This window comes from Phaseolus vulgaris, chromosome 10, assembly GCF_000499845.2.
Source record: "Phaseolus vulgaris cultivar G19833 chromosome 10, P. vulgaris v2.0, whole genome shotgun sequence".
Lineage (NCBI taxonomy): Eukaryota > Viridiplantae > Streptophyta > Magnoliopsida > Fabales > Fabaceae > Phaseolus > Phaseolus vulgaris.
In genome coordinates this window covers 19476759-19492742 of record NC_023750.2, presented here as the reverse complement: position 1 = coordinate 19492742, position 15984 = coordinate 19476759, and the positions used below count along the sequence as shown (strand labels likewise).

At 49.0% G+C, this 15984-nt stretch overlaps 1 protein-coding gene across 1 annotated transcript; it reads right to left on the bottom strand.

The window, feature by feature from the left end:
* Positions 1 to 1466: 1466 nt before the first annotated feature.
* LOC137816232 (uncharacterized) lies at positions 1467 to 2771 on the bottom strand. Its single transcript, XM_068619311.1, has one exon. It carries the CDS (start codon positions 2769 to 2771, stop codon positions 1467 to 1469), a length of 1305 nt encoding a protein of 434 aa, XP_068475412.1.
* Between the last annotated feature and the right edge of the window lie 13213 nt (positions 2772 to 15984).

The following is a 15984-nucleotide window of genomic DNA, read 5'->3' as shown; positions in this document are numbered from 1 at the left end:
AAAAGTCGCACTTCGGTGCCCACGCCCATGGAGAGGCCTGTGCAACAGCGCCGTATCGTCCATGGAGTGTCTTAAACACCGAGGCAACTTGTCCCTTATCTCTTCGTGCTTGGTGCCCACGCCTGAGGAGAGGCCCACTACAGCAGTGCCGTATCGTCCTCAGGGTGTCTAAAAACACTAAGGCGAAGTGTTCACATCTGATACCGGGGCTAGCTATTCATACTTGAGGAGGGGGCGTCCCAAAGGAATCCCTTAACCCCTGCTCAAGGACTAAGCTCCCGGATTTTAGCTCACCAAATGCCCGATACCGGGGTTAGCTATTCATACCTGAGGAGGGGGCGTCCCAAAGGAATCCCTTAACCCCTGCTCAAGGACTAAGCTCCCGGATTTTACCTTTATCGAAAACCTGATGCCGGGGCTAGCTATTCATACCCGAGGACGGGGCGTCCCGAAGGAATCCCTTAACCCCTGCTCAAGGACTAAGCTCCCGGATCGCACCTTATGTTGGACATACCTCTCATATTGACCTCTAGGCGCACGCGTGTGCTCTTACTACTTGCTTCGAATTCTGATGTCTGCTCCCTGCTTGGCGGTGCCTATGTTTGGCGACGCCCAACCTTGGCGACTCTTTATCTTGGCGATGTTCCACCTTGGCGACATCTCACTTTGGCGACTCTTTATCTTGGCGATGTTCCACCTTGGCGACATCTCACTTTGGCAACGCCCTCATCTTGGCGATGCCTCATCTTGGCGACACCTGACGCTGCTTTGAGTCTTTGTCTTTTGTTTTAGCTTTTGGTCTTACACTTTGAGTGCGAGGAGACAAAACTGAGACAAAGCTTTCTTGAACTTCTTTTTTACTTTGGTGACCTCATTAAAAAACCCCCGAGAGGGAAAAAGAGTGTCCCTTTTACAACTTGTATTTCATTATTCTCAACTGACATAACTTAACTGAAATAAAATTTCAAATTGGCCGCATTCTAGTTGCGCGGAATGGGACCTCCTTCCAAAGTCTCTAGATTGTATGAACCATTCCCCTTGGCTTCGGTGACTCTGAAGGGTCCGGTCCATTTGGGAGACAACTTATTCTCCAGCTCATATGGGTGAGCCTTCCTCATGACTAAGTCACCAACTTGGAATTGCCGCGGCTTCACCTTGGAGCTATACTATCGCTCCACTCTTCTCTTTACTGCCTCAACCTTTATTCTTGCTTCCTCCCTGACTTCGTCTAGTAAGTCCATATTCACTCGCCTTTCTTCATTGGATTCTTCAGCCACAAAATTCTGATAACGTGGCGAGCTTTCGTGGATATCGACTGGGATCATCGCGTCAGACCCATATACTAGACTGAAAGGCGTCTCCATGGTGGCAGATTGGGGTGTGGTGTGGTACCCCCATACAATCCTTGGCACTTCCACGCCCCTTTAGCTTTCTCTAATCTTCTCTTCAGTCCTCTTAGCAAAACTCTATTCGCTGACTCTACTTGCCCATTTGTCTGGGTGATCGACTGATGCGAACACCTGCTTGATGCCTACCTCTGCGCACAGGTTTCTCAGCTGTTGGCTTGCAAACTGGGTGCCATTGTCGGACACCAGCCGCCTAGGCACACCGAAGCGACACACGATGTTCTTCCAAACAAAGTGTTGCACCTTGTGCGCGGTAATCTGGGCCACGGGCTCCACCTCTATCCACTTGGTGAAATATTCAATGGCGACAATCAAGTATTTCATCTGTCTTACCGCCAGTGGGAACGGGCCTAGGATGTCGATTCCCCACGTATGAAAGGGCCATGGACTATATATGGATCTCAACTCCTCTGGCGGCGCCTTGTGCCAATCAGCGTGCCTCTGACACTGCTTGCAACGCTGGGCGTGCCGCACGCAATCCTCTTTCACTGTTGGCCAGTAGAAGCTGGCACGTATCACTTTAGAAGCTAAAGACCTTCCTCCTACGTGGCTCCCACAAATACCTTCGTGGAGTTCAGCCATTATCCTGTTGCACTCGTCGCCGCTTACGCACGTCAGGATAGGGTGTGTGAACCCGTGCATGAACAGCATCCCATCTACCAGGGTATACCTTGCAGCGTTCCTCTTAATCTTCTTACCTTCTTCTGGTTCTGCTGGGAGAATCCCGTCTGTCAGGTACCGCCTGTATGGTGTCATCCAAGTGCCTCCCTCGACCAAAGTGCATACTTGCGCATGCTTTCCTTCTTCGGGTGCGTCCGTATATGTGCTGATGCGAGGTGCCTTCATCGTATCTTGAGTCAAAGAACGATGGCTCCTCAGTCTCCCTCTCGCTGCACAAACATGGAGGACGTCCACCCTGTTATCTTCCAAGAATTTCCGCGGAGCTTTGAGCGTCTCTTGGATTACTTTCCTCTGTCTACCCCCCTTGCCTGAGCTGGCGAGCTTGGCAAGCAGGTCAGCTCTGGCATTCTGCTCTCTTGGGACATGTACCAGCTCAAAGGCGAAAAAAGCCCCCCTTAGCATCTCTACATACTTTAGGTACGCCGCCATCTGGGGGTCCTTTGCATGAAACTCCCCTGTCACCTGTCCTGTTATTAACTGCGAATCACTCTTTACCACAAGGCTCTGCGCACCCATCTCTTTGGCTAAGAGCATTCCAGCGATTAACGCCTCATATTCAGCCTGATTGTTGTTTGCTTTGAAAGCGAAGCGTAGGGCTTGCTCAATTAACACCCCGTTGGGTCCCTCCAAGACTATGCCCGCACCACTCCCCTGCTGGTTGGAGGACCCATCCACTGAGAGCATCCACTGGGAGCCTGCCTCCGCCTCTTCAACGCCTCCTGGTGAGAGCTCTACAACAAAATCTGCAAACACCTACCCTTTGATGGACCCCCTGGGCTCATACTGAATATCGAACTCTGACAACTCCACTGCCCAGCGAACCATCCTTCCAGCAACGTCAAGTTTCTGTAGTACCCTTTGGATGGGCAAGTTAGTCATCACCACTACTGTAAAACTATGAAAGTAGTGGCGGAGCCTCCTAGCCGAGAATACCATGGCCAATGCTGCCTTCTCCAGCGTCTGATACCTCGTCTCCGAGCCCTGCAAGGCTTTACTTACGAAATAGATGGGCCTCTGTACTTGGTCCTGCTCCTGGACCAGCACAGAACTGATGGCCCGCTTTGTTACCGCAAAGTACAGTCGGAGGGGCACGCCTGCCACTGGTTTGCAAAGCACTGGTGGTGTCGCCAAGTATTCTTTCAACTTGAGGAATGCTGCTTCACACTCGTCAGTCCACGCAAAACGGCTATTTCTCTTGAGGCACTGGAAATAGGGGTGCCCCTTCTCTCCTCCCGCGGAAACGAACCTTGACAATGCTGCCATTCGCCCTGTCAGTTGTTGCACTTCTTTCACTGATGTCGGGCTCCTCATAGCGGTGATGGTTGCGCACTTATCAGGGTTTGCCTCAATTCCCCTCTCCGTAAGCATGAAGCCTAAAAACTTTCCCGCCTCAACCCCAAAGACACACTTCTTAGAGTTCAGTTTGAGGCGATACTTTGATATGGTGGCAAACAATTCTTCCAGATCTGTTGTATGTTGCCTCCTATCGCGGGAAGCTACCACCATGTCATCCACGTAGGCTTGTACGTTCCTGCCTAACATAGGCGCCAGGACCTTATCCATTAACCTCTGGTAGGTGGCGCCTGCATTCTTTAGCCCAAACGGCATTACCTTGTAGCACTAGCTACATGTCTCTGTCATGAATGTTGTTTTACCCTCGTCCCTTGGGTGCATCTTGATCTGGTTGTAACCTGAAAAAGCGTCCAAGAAGCTCAACATTTCGCAACCCGAGGCACTATCCACCAGGGCGTCGATGCTGGGTAGTGGATAGGAATCCTTGGGGCACGCCTTGTTCAAATCTGTGAAGTCCACACACATCCTCCATTTCCTGTTTGCTTTCTTTACCAGAACGACGTTGGCCAGCCACTCGGGGTATTGTATTTCCCGGATGTGTCCAGCACTCAACAACTTATGTGTTTCTTCCTTTACCACGAGGCGCCTCTCTTCGTTAAACTTTCTCCTCCTCTATCACACAGGGCGAACCGTGGTGTCCATGCTAAGATGGTGGCATAAAAAGTCGGGGTCGATGCCCGGCATGTCTGAGGAGGACCACACAAAAGCGTCTAAGTGGCGTGAAATCACCTCCACCACGCCGTCCTATTCTTCTTGGCTCAACAAACGCCCCAGCCTGAACGTTCTACCGCCAATCTGTCTCTCCACCACATTGGCCGCTGGTTGGTCTCTGCTATCTTCCTTTGGGGGCATCGCCTTATAGTGCTCTCTAGGCGACACCTCTTCCACGGGCGAAGCGTCATCATGCCTCTCCTCTATGCGCGCGTCTGCTCTAGGCGTTGTCCCTACGGGTGTAGCCTCGACAAGTGTTGACTCCGCAAACGTCGCCTTATTCAAGGGCTCTACTTCCATTGCAGTGTCCGAACTCGGTGGTTGCTCGAACACCATGAACACGCCCCTCTTTGTTTTCAAACTGTTTTCATTGCATTTTTGCGCTTCTTCTTGATCTTACTCGATGACGATCACCTTGCCACTGAGGTCTGGCAGCTTCATCTTCACGTGGCGCGTGGAGGCTACTGCTCTTAGCCTATTCAACGCCGGTCTGCCCAACAGGATGTTGTAAGCTGAATTGGCGTTTACAACTAAGTACCAGATTCTTTCAGTACGTGAGGTCGTTCCATTTGTGAATGTCGTCCTCAACTCCAAGTAGCCACGTACTTCCACCTGGTTGTCAGCAAACCCATACAAGCACCCGGTGTAGGGCCTCAAAAGGTCGGGAGACAACCGAAGCTTGTTGAATGTCGACCAGAACATAACATCTGCAGAACTTCCCTGGTCTTCTAGAACCCTGTGCACCTTTCTTCCAGCCGTGACAACCGAAATGACCACGGGGTCATTGTCGTGTGGGACAACATCTCGTAGGTCCGCCCTCGTGAACACGAGGTCTGACTCCCACGGCTCACCTCAGATTTTTTCGACAATCGAATTTACTCCCCTCGCGTATTTCTTGCGTTGGGATGCGGTGGGTTCTCCTCCAGAAAAACCACCAGAAATGGTGTGACCTTCGCCATGGACCGGCATCTCATGCTCTTGATCCTCCGCTGGTGCTGGCAGGGCGACGGTCGTGGCAGGTTCAACGAGATAGTCCTTTAAGAACCCGCTTTTTACTAACTCATCTAACTGGTAACCCAGCGATAAGCAGTTGTTGATATGGTGACCAAAGGCTTCGTGAAAGTCACACCAAGAGTCCTTGCGAGGCCCCAGCACCTTGTCAGACTTCACTGGTCGCCTCAGTCTTTCGGCTATATTGGGTACGGCGATCAGGTCCTTCAACTCCACCACGAAGTCGTACCTTGTTGGTCTGGCCCTTTTCCTGGCCGGACGATTTCCTCCCGCTTGACCCCTGGGTTGGGGTCTTCTCGCCTCGTAGGGGCGTCTCCCTTCCAGATTCTTCCTTTTCCTGGCCTGACGGGTTGAGCCCGTGTCTGTGCTCTCGGGCGTGTAGGTGCGACACTCGTGCGTTTCTTGCACACCTCTCCCTCAGAGGCGATATGCTCCACTGCGCGACGCCTTATTTCCGCGAAGGTCCTGGGGCGATTGCGAATGATTGACTCGCAAAAGGGGCCATGGCATACGCCTTTCCTGAACGCGTACACGATCATGGCTTCTTCCGTAGTACCAACCTTTACTACTTGAGCCCCGAAACGGTTGATGTACTCCTTCAAAGTCTCACCCTGATATTGTTTTACGTCGAACAGATCATACGAAACGGGCGGTGGGGCCCTGTTCGCTAGGTATTGCTCCCTACATAACCGCGACAGCTGCGGGAAGGAGGTGATATGGCCATCTGGAAGGCTGATGAACCAATCCATGGCCATTCCCGTCAGGGTGCTCATGAAAAGCTTGCATCTTACGGCATCGGAGTCGCCTACTAGCACCATCTGCATGTGGGAAGCAGTGAGATGTGCTTCGGGATCCTCCATCCCAGTGAAGATCACCTTGGGCCCTGCGAACGTGTTGGGGATCACTGCTTCCAGAATCTCCTGCGAGAATGGTGTGGAAAACTCCTTTGGTGGGGTGAGAAGTTCGGTCTCATCTGGGTCGCGTTGCCGTTGGTTATTGCCCAAACCACGGCGCAATTCCTCATTTGTGCGATGGAGCTCTTCATTTCTCGCCTGAGAGGCCGCGAGATCCACCTGCAAGCGTTCTTGCTCCGCCCTTGATTTTGCCATTTCCTCCTGCAGCCCCTGCACCATGTACATGACCTGCTGCATGGTCATTTCCTCACTCGTAGTGCACGCTGAACCTTGTCTCGTGGCCTTCATGCTTCGACTCGAAGTGTCGAATAGGGCCTAATGTTCCTGTTGTTACGGTGGCTTTGATAAACTCTCTGGAACTGTCGGACTGAAACTTGTGATGGGACTGATGTTTTAAATCGGCCCCACGGTGGGCGCCAAATGTTCCGGCCGGTTGACCAGGGACGTCTTTGCGCGTGGCCTATCCCCGCGAGATAGGGCACCTTCGTTCTGCACCGCCTGTGTGTACCTGAAAAAGAAGTGAACAAATGGGCGCCATCGCGGCCGTTTGCACTCCGACGATCAAGTCAACTGGCGAGAAACATCAAAGTGACACACCCCCGTATCGGAGCACCGCAAATGAATGCTCTGAAGGTGGTCTAATCACTGAGTAACTAATGCTTTTTCTCCATAATTGCATGTGCGTACAGTGGGTGCGTGAGCAAGCAACTAGAGTGTATCTGTGTGTGTTCTCCCAAAAAACTCCCCATCCCCTTATCCCACGTCTAAAGTCCCCTTTAAACGCCCCTAGCATTTAAAGCGTCTTAAAGCGCATTTAAGGATAAAATGTTCAGCGCCTTTAAGACGTTCAAAACGCTTAAGGTGTTTAAAGTGCTTTAAAGCATTCGAAATGTAAACTTAATTACTTTGACATAATCTTAATTACCTCATACCTGACAAAATATCTGGAAAACTTTGATGTTTCTGTTTGTCCCGCCACGTGTCCTCCTGACTTGACCGTTATTCTACGTGGAGGGCCTCACAGCACCGTAACCCAACTTAGGGATATTTCATCGTGAGTCCTCATTCCTTGGAGTGCATCTGGCGCAATGGGTGACTTTTTGGGTGCCAACTCATGCGCCCCAACCTCTAGTCACTCGCCCTGGAAGTGTATCCACCTTCCTCTCGCACCCTGCACCTGGTTTCCCCTGGGCATTACCTTCTCTTGAGTCTTATCTATCCCAAGGGTCTCCCTGAGGTGGCATGGGTACTTCACGAGTCAGGCTACTCCCTACTGACGCTAGTACTATGGCCTTGAAGCCACCTTACTCTTCTCTTTATCACTGTTCTGAGCTGTCGAGGCTTGAGGCCTTCTCGTGGTGTCACTCCCTCCATGGTCTTTCCTAGCCATGGGTATCGAGGAGTAACACCGTCGACGCCTCTCCAGGCGACGCCCTATCTTGGCGACGCCTTGTTTTGGCGATGCCTTCTCTAGGCGACGCCCTATCTTGGTGACGCCTTGTTTTGGCGACGCCTGATCTGGTCAATCTGTTGACTTTGGCTTTGACTTTGACTTTGACTTTGACTTTGGTCAACGTCGGGGTACGGGACGGTACAGTTACGGTACACACACCTCTGTTCGTCTTCAGGCTATTCTCATAGCACTTCTTTGCCGCCTTTTAGTCAGACTTGATCGTCATCACGACTCCCTCAAGGGAGGGTATCTTCATCTTCATATGCCTCGTTGAGGCTACTGCTTTTGTTCTGTTTAGGGCAAGTCTGCCTAGAAGAATGTTGTAAGCCGAAGGGCCGTTGACAACAAGGTATCTTATGTTAACTGTGTGGGACGCGGTGCCATATGTGAAAGTGGTCTTTAGCTCCTATGTGCCCCCGCACCTCTACTTGGTCCCCAGTGAAGCCATATAGGCAATCATTGTAAGGTCTCAACTGATCGGTCAACAACTACAGCTTATTGAAAGTCGACCAGAACATCACCTTTGTCGAACTCCCCTGATCGACAAGGACTCTATGTACCTTCCTTCCTACCGTCACCACTGAGATCACCACTGGATCGTTGTCATGTGGAACCACATCCTGCAGATTGGCCTTCGTAAAGAGGAGGTCAGGTTTCGGGGACTAATCGGGCTCACTTGCTTCCATTGTCATCACCTCTCTAGCATACTTCTTTCGCTGAGAGGCGGTACATCCTCCTCCCGAGAATCCTCCAGAAATTGTGTTGATCTCTCCATGGACAGGTATTTCATGACCTTGATCTCCTGTGAGGACTGTTGTCGTTGGGGCCCCTTGATTTTCTTCTAGGTACTTCTTTAGGAAACCGTTCCTTACCAGCTCGTCTAACTGGTACCCCAGCGCTAAGCAGTTGCGCAAGCTGTGGCCAAAGGCTTGGTGGAATTCACACCAAGTGTCTTTGTCGGGCCCTAATCTCTTGTCGGTCTTTGGGGGTGACTTCTGTCTATCCGCCATGTTGGGGATAGCAATCAGCTCCTTAAGGTCCATTCGAAAGTTGTGTCTGGTGGGAGCGCTTTCCTTCGTCCGTGCCCTGTTCTGAGGCTTTCATGCTTCATACGATGGTTGCTTTCCCAGGGCTTTCTTCTCTGTCGTGGCCTCGTGCACCCTCATAGGCTGAGGACGACTAGTTCCCCGAGGTCTAACAGGGGAAACAGTCGTACGCTCCCCCATACGTTGTAAATCTCTACGTAATTCTTCATTGGGTTTGCGCAGTTTTTCTTGTTTACTCGCAATGCGGCCAAATCATCCTGGAATCGGTTTTGGCTAGCCGCCTGTTTGGCTTGCCAGAATCCTGTCCTGGTTAGCTTTGGACGCTGCCACTGCTTGCTGGAGGGCGCGAATGGTCTCCATGAGTTGTTGCATGGAGACGCTATCTGCACCTTCTCTCGTATTCCTCAAATTGTTGGATGGCTCTCAACACGCTTGTGAGTGGGACCTAGTTTTATCGTGCCCATGGTGTGTGCCAAATGTTCTCGTCGGTTGACCTAACCATCGTTGAATCAAAGGGTGGATGGCGGCTCCTCCGTCTCCAGGTGGTATATGCGCCTTCTTATGGGTGGTAGAGAGTGGCTCCATTGAAACAAAGGGGGCCCTACCTGTTGATTGCACTCCGACGATGAAGTCAGTACTGGGCTAAGAAACAATAAGTATGTAAAATAGTTTCAGTCTTAAAAATGACATACCTTTCTAGGGTTTTTACCACCCTTTTTATAGGTTGTATGTAGGTCAACTTCCTTGTCCCACGAGGATCTTTCCTTAAGTGGAATTAGGGTTACTAGCAAGGCGTCCTGTTGCGTGTTGCACAAGCTTAGCACAGCCGCCGCACAGGACTTTCCTCTTCTGGAGTGCAAAATCTTAATAGTATGGCCACTAGGGTACCAGCTCATGCACCAGTGTTGCAGGGGCCATCTATTCTGTAGGTGCCCTAATTATTCACGTGCCATGCATACATCTTTCCCAGGAAACCCTAACCCTCATGGGCCTTAGCGCCTCCAGGGAATACTTACTTGTGCTAGACTTGAACGTACTATACACACCACATGCATGAACCCTTCCGTGATTTAGGCCTTCCTTATACCTGGATGATAGCTCATTATTATTTCAGGGGCCCACTTACGTGGCTCGTCAATGCAACCAGACCACCGATGTCCGATGTCACTGTCTGATGTCGATCTCTGATATTAATGTCTGAGGTCTGACCAGTACAAGGGTAAACAAATATTATTATTCACAAAGCTTCAAACCAATGTTATGTATTGACAAGTATGAAATCCAAACTCAACACTGTTTATATAAAATTCGAGTAATCAATATATTATTAGATTCCACTGATAAATATTTTTTGTTCAAATTGTTGTCAATTTAAACTAAAAGGATGGTATGTACTAATATTCACTAACGAACAAGATTTAAAAAATAAATAAATTTCAAAGCATAGAGGTCAAGAGATAAACAACATAAATAGAAGAAGAAAAAAAGAAATACATTATGAGATGATTAAAATATGTGATTTTTGGAAAGTAATATAACAATATTTTGTGAATTACCTATTTGTTGATTTCAAATTATTGCATATTATAATATTTAAACATTTCTCTTATTAAAAGTGATGGTAGTTCTTTGGTTAAATTGTTTAAGCTTTTTGTGATAACTTTTTCTATTTGGATGGTATGGCGTATGAGGAATTATGCTAGATTTCAGGATAACATTGATGTTTCTCGGGCTATTTCGGTAGTTAAAGATTTAACTTGTCTTGTGGAAAATCCGTCTAAAGTTTGAATGAAGAATGATATGTTATATTTCAGCATCACTATATTTTTTGGTATTAATACTTGTATTGGTAAAGATTTTCGTCCTCTTCCTGCTAGATGGGAGTTTCCTTCGTCGGGGTAGGTTAAAATTAACACCGATGGGGATGCTAGGGGATATCCTGGTCTTGCTACTTGTGGAGGTATTTTCCATGGGAGTATGAGGGAGTTTATTGGGGTTTTTGTGCATTTCTTGATGTTCAGACTGCTTCGGTTGCTGAGTTTTATGGAGTTATATATGCTCTGAAGGAAGTTCAAAAGATGGGATTTACAAATTTATGGCTTGAATGTGATTCTGTCTTGGTTTGTGCTACGTTTACTACTATGACTATTATTTTGTGGATGCTTTGTAGTCGATGGAATACTTGACTTAATTATAGTAGGAAAATCAGGTTTAGGGTTACTCATATCTTTCGTGAAGAAAATGAGTGTGCTGATAAGTTGGCTAATTTAGGATTTATTCGTAGAGAATCATTTCATTAGTATAATAGGCTTCCATCTAGTCTGTTCTTAGAATTCTTTATGAATAGGTATAGTCTACCTATGTATGGTTTTGTTAACATATGGGTTTTGGTCTAGTCGCCCCATACTTTTATTGTAGTTTCTTTGCTTTTTTCTTTTTTTAATAATACTTTTTTCATGTGACGATAGATGATTGTTCTTACTTGAGGCATAATGATACCTAACATGGAAGCTTTAAAAAAAGTACTTAATTGTGTATATGAGTTGAAGTAACCAGTATACTTTTTATTTATATATTATTTTTATTATTAAAAAAATATGCATGCTCACGCAGTTAGCTTGGGTGACCTTATTGTTGCTCGTCTATATTGCATTTGATCATTATCCTCCACTGTACCTTGGTTATTGTACCAACCAGTCCTCGGACATCGATTATCGCCAGTAATGGTGGACCACGTAAGTTGGGCCCCACAAGCGGCATGAGCTAGTGTCCCACAGGCGGCATGAGTCAGTGTGCTGATTAGTTTTCGGACGTCGATCACCAGGATATGCCGACGTGTCCTCGGCAACAGAGTAAGGCCGATGTGACATCGGGCATCGGTGGTTCAAACAGTTAAATTGGGCCACGAAAGGTGGGTCCCAAGAAACACACCAGTTATCATTAAAACGTCCAGAGGTAGGGGGAGGCCTAAGTCACAGAGTGCCCATGCATGTGGTGTGGATAGCCTAACTGGGTGCGACATGAGTAAAGAGTCTTTGAAGCCACGACTGCCCATTAGGGTTAGGGTTTCCAAGGGAAGCTGCATGCATGGCACGTGAATAGTTAGGGCACGCCCAGAACGAATGGCCCCATAGATTTGGTGCACAAGTTGGTACCCAGGTGGCCATTCTGTTAGAGGTTGCACTCCAGCAAGGGGAGACTTACACGCTAGATTACACTAAGATTGGGTAATAGTGGCACAAGGGCATTTCCCCAGAAACCCTAAATGCAGGTAACGGAAATAGAGGAAACCCTAGACTATGTAAATGGTAGTAAGGAAACCCACAAGGTACGCAATTTTCGGAGATTAGAACTATTACACTCACATACCGTTTCTTAGCCCTAGATTGACTGAAGCGTCGAAGTGCAAATGGCCTCTAGGGCGCCCCCTTTGTCTTTGCAGGTACATGCTGTTTAGATCCAGGAAAGCACAAACCTAGGAAGAGACAGGCGGGCGTGGTATCGTCGTTAGAGTCAATCGGCAATCGAGTCAACCGGCAAGAACATTTGGTGCCCACCGTGGGGCACGATTAAAATTTTGTCCCATTCACAAGTGTAGAGCAGAGATCCAGTAATATGAGGAACACGAGGCAAGGATCCGTCGCACCGAACGGAGGGGAAAGCATCACCATGCAGCAAATCATGGAGACGATGCGCGCCCTTCAGGAGAGGGTGGCGGCATCCATAATGGATTAGGAACGCATCCAGATTGATCTGGCTACGTTGCAAGCGAGGAACGAAGAGTTGCGCAGAACCAACGTGGTACTGCGCAGGAATTTGCAGCAGGCAGGAGAACGCACGGTGGATGAGCGAGCTCCGCCTACACCACCCAGGGCTTTCCCAATGCCATTCTCGCAGGCGATCATGGACGCCATGATACCAGCCACTTTCGTAGGTCCTAAAGCCACCTTTACAGGTATAGAGGACTCAGAGGCTCATCTCACGACCTTCCACTCCCAGATGATGTTGTTTGGGGGCTCTGATGCAGTGCATTGCAAGCTGTTCATGAGCACGCTGATAAGCACAGCGCTAGATTGGTTTGCTAGCCTCCCAGACGGACACGTAACATTCCGCCCGCGAGGGCCAAGTCGACCTTAGCTCATGAGGGCCAAATCTAGCTCAGCCCATGAGGGTACACGAGGCGACGACAGAGAAGAAGGCCCCAGGGAAGCAGCAACCCTATGAATTGCTGTTGTCTCCTGACCAGTTGAGTCCTTACACCGGCTGCTTCTATGGATTTGCCGGAGACCAGGTAGAAATACGTGGACACATAGAGATGAGAACCACCTTAATAGATGGTGTAGCTTCTTGCACAGAGAACATCAGGTACCTTGTTGTTAATGCTGCCTCAGCTTACAACATATTGTTGGACAGACTTGCCCTGAACAGGCTGAGAGCGGTAGCATCGACAAGGCACGTGAAGATGAAACTACCTTTCTTGGGGGGAACAGTGATCACAATCAGATCAGACCAGAAGGAGGCTAAGAAGTGCTTCGAGAATAGCCTCAAAACAAAGAGAGGAGTGTTCACTGTCACAACCCGACCCCCAAGTGAAGAAGGGTTCGCCAGCGCAGAGGTCGTCCGGGAAAGGCGACCCGAACCAGTTGGAGACGTCCTGGAGAGGGAGATCGGAGGCAGAATGTTTAAGCTTGGCAAGTCTCTAGGCCAAGGGACGCAGGGCCAGATTGCCGAAGTCATAGCGCGACACCTAGATGCCTTCGCGTGGTCCGCCTCGGACATGCCTGGCATAGACCCCAACTTCCTATACCATCGTCTTACAATGGAACCCCAGGTTCGACCTGTCTGCTAAAGGAAGAGAAAGTTCAATGAGGAAAGGCGACATGTCATCAAAGAAGAAACGCGGAAGTTGCTGAGCGCCGGCCACATCAGAGATTTTCAATACCCAGAGTGGCTGGCAAACGTGGTGCTGGTAAAGAAAGCCAACGGGAAGTGGAGGATGTGTGTAGACTTCACAGACCTCAACAAGGCCTGCCCAAAGGACTCCTACCCCTTGCCAAGCATTGATGCTTTGGTAGACAGTGCCTCGGGTTGCAGGTTGCTCAACTTTCTGGATGCCTTTTCTGGGTACAACCAGATCAAGATGCATCCTAGGGTCGAGTGCAAGACGACGTTCATGACAAAGCTTTCTTGCTATTGTTACACGGTGATGCCCTTTGGGCTAAAGAACGTAGGTGCCACCTACCAGAGGCTGATGGACAGGGTACTCGCGCCCATGATAGGGCGAAATGTGCAAGCATACGTGGATGATTTGGTGGTGACCTCGCAGGTAAAAGATCAGCATGTCGCTGATCTAGAAGAGCTATTTACGTTGACTTCGTGGTAGAGCTCTCCTCGCCAGACACGCACCACGAAGAGCCCGACTTTCGCTGGGTACTCTCTGTAGATGGTTCCTCTAACCAACAAGGAAGCGAAGCTGGCATCATCCTAGAAGGGCCGAATGGGCTATTGATTGAGCAGGCCCTGCGGTTCGCTTTCAAGGCCAGTAACAACCAGGCAGAGTACGATGCTCTGATAGCTAGAATACTGTTAGCCAAGGAGATGGGCGCGCAAAGTTTGTTGGCGAAGAGTGACTCCCTACGAGTTACGGGGCTAAGTAACAGGAGAATATCATGCCAAAGACTCTCAGATGGACGCTTTGTGGTGTTCGAGTTGATACATGTCCCTAGCGAGCAGAATGCCCGAGCTGACTTACTGGCAAAGCTCGCCAGTTCGGGCAAGGGGGGCAGACAAAGGACAGTCATCCAGGAAAACCTGGAGACACCTCGAACCTTCATTGTAGACAACTTAGTAAAGGTTCATCAAGTTAGCACGTTGGAAGGGAGGAAGAGGAGTCATCGGTCATTGACTCAGGAGACACTGAAAACGCCCAGGATAAGCACATACCCAGTTCTTGGGGAAAAGTCATTGCAGGTCTACCTGGTTGAAAGAGGAGAAACCTGGATGACGCCCTACAAGCGTTACCTGGCAGATGGGATACTCCCGCTGGAACCCACAAAGGCCAGAAAAATAAAGAAAAATTTGACCAAGTACACCCTCATTGACGGAGACTTGTTCAGACACAGGTTTACCCACCCTATTTTGGTATGTGTAAATGGCTAGCAATGCACGCGAATAATGGCAGAACTCCACGAAGGAATATGTGGGAGTCATATTGGTGGTCGATCTCTTGTATCAAAGACCATTCGTGCGGGATACTATTGGCCAACCATGAGGGAAGACTGCACGAGGTACGCACAATAGTGCAAGCAATGTCAGCAACACGCTGATTGACACAAGGCGCCACTAGAAGAGCTCAGATTGATTTATAGCCCTTGGTCGTTCCATTCCTAGGGAATCGATATTTTGGGGACTTTTCCCTTGGCGGTACGGCACATGAAGTACCTCGTGGTGGCCATAGAGTATTTCACGAAGTGGATAGAGGCTGAGCCAGTGGCGTAGATTACATCCCACAATATTCAGCACTTCGTGTGGAAAAATATAGTATGCCGCTTTGGAGTGCCAAAACGGTTGGTGTCGGATAATGGCACCCAGTTTCCAAACCAACAGTTGGGAAAGTTGTGTACCGAACTGGGGATAAAGCAGGTGTTCACATCAGTCGAACACCCCCGGACTAATGGGAAGGTCGAGTCTGCCAACCGAGTTCTGCTCAGAGGTCTGAAGAGAAGGCTGGAGAAGGCAAAAGGGACCCAGGCAAAAGAAGTCCCTAGAATTGTGTGGGCTTACCACACTACTCCCCAGTCCACCACCAAGGAGACACCCTTCAACTTGGTGTATGGTTCAGACGCGATAATTCCTGTAGATATCCAGGAGAACTCACCACGCTTTCAAAACTTCGTGGTCGAGGAGTCCAATGAAGAGAGAAAGGTGAACCTGGATCTACTAGATGAGGTAAGGGAGGAAGCGATAATCAAAGTTGAAGCTTTGAAGATAAGGGTGGAGTACAAGCACAACTCCAAGTTAAGATAATGGCAGTTTCAGGTTGCCGACCTGGTGATGCGAAAGGCCCACCCATACCAGTTAGAGAACAAGCTGTCTCCCAAGTGGAATGGTCCTTTCAGGGTGACAGAGGCCCTTGGGAACGGAGCGTACAGGCTTTAGACGTTAAAGGGCGACACAATTCCTCGTTCGTGGAATGCAACCAACCTCAAGTTGTACTTCAGTTGAACTATTACATTGTACGCAGTTTTTAGGGGACACTCCTTTTCCCTTCCAAGGGTTTTTTAAGAAGGTCACCCAATAAAGTTTCGGTTGAAGTATATTCTCGAATATTTTGTACAATGCAGTTATGAAGCTTTCATTTAGGTTAGAGGTCTCAAGGTTAGGAAGATAGGTTCGCAGAGAACACCTTC

Excerpts from the sequence above, each read along its gene's own strand:
- LOC137816232 (XM_068619311.1), bottom strand. The coding sequence starts at position 2,771 with ATGCTCTCAGTGGATGGGTCCTCCAACCAGCAGGGGAGTGGTGCGGGC.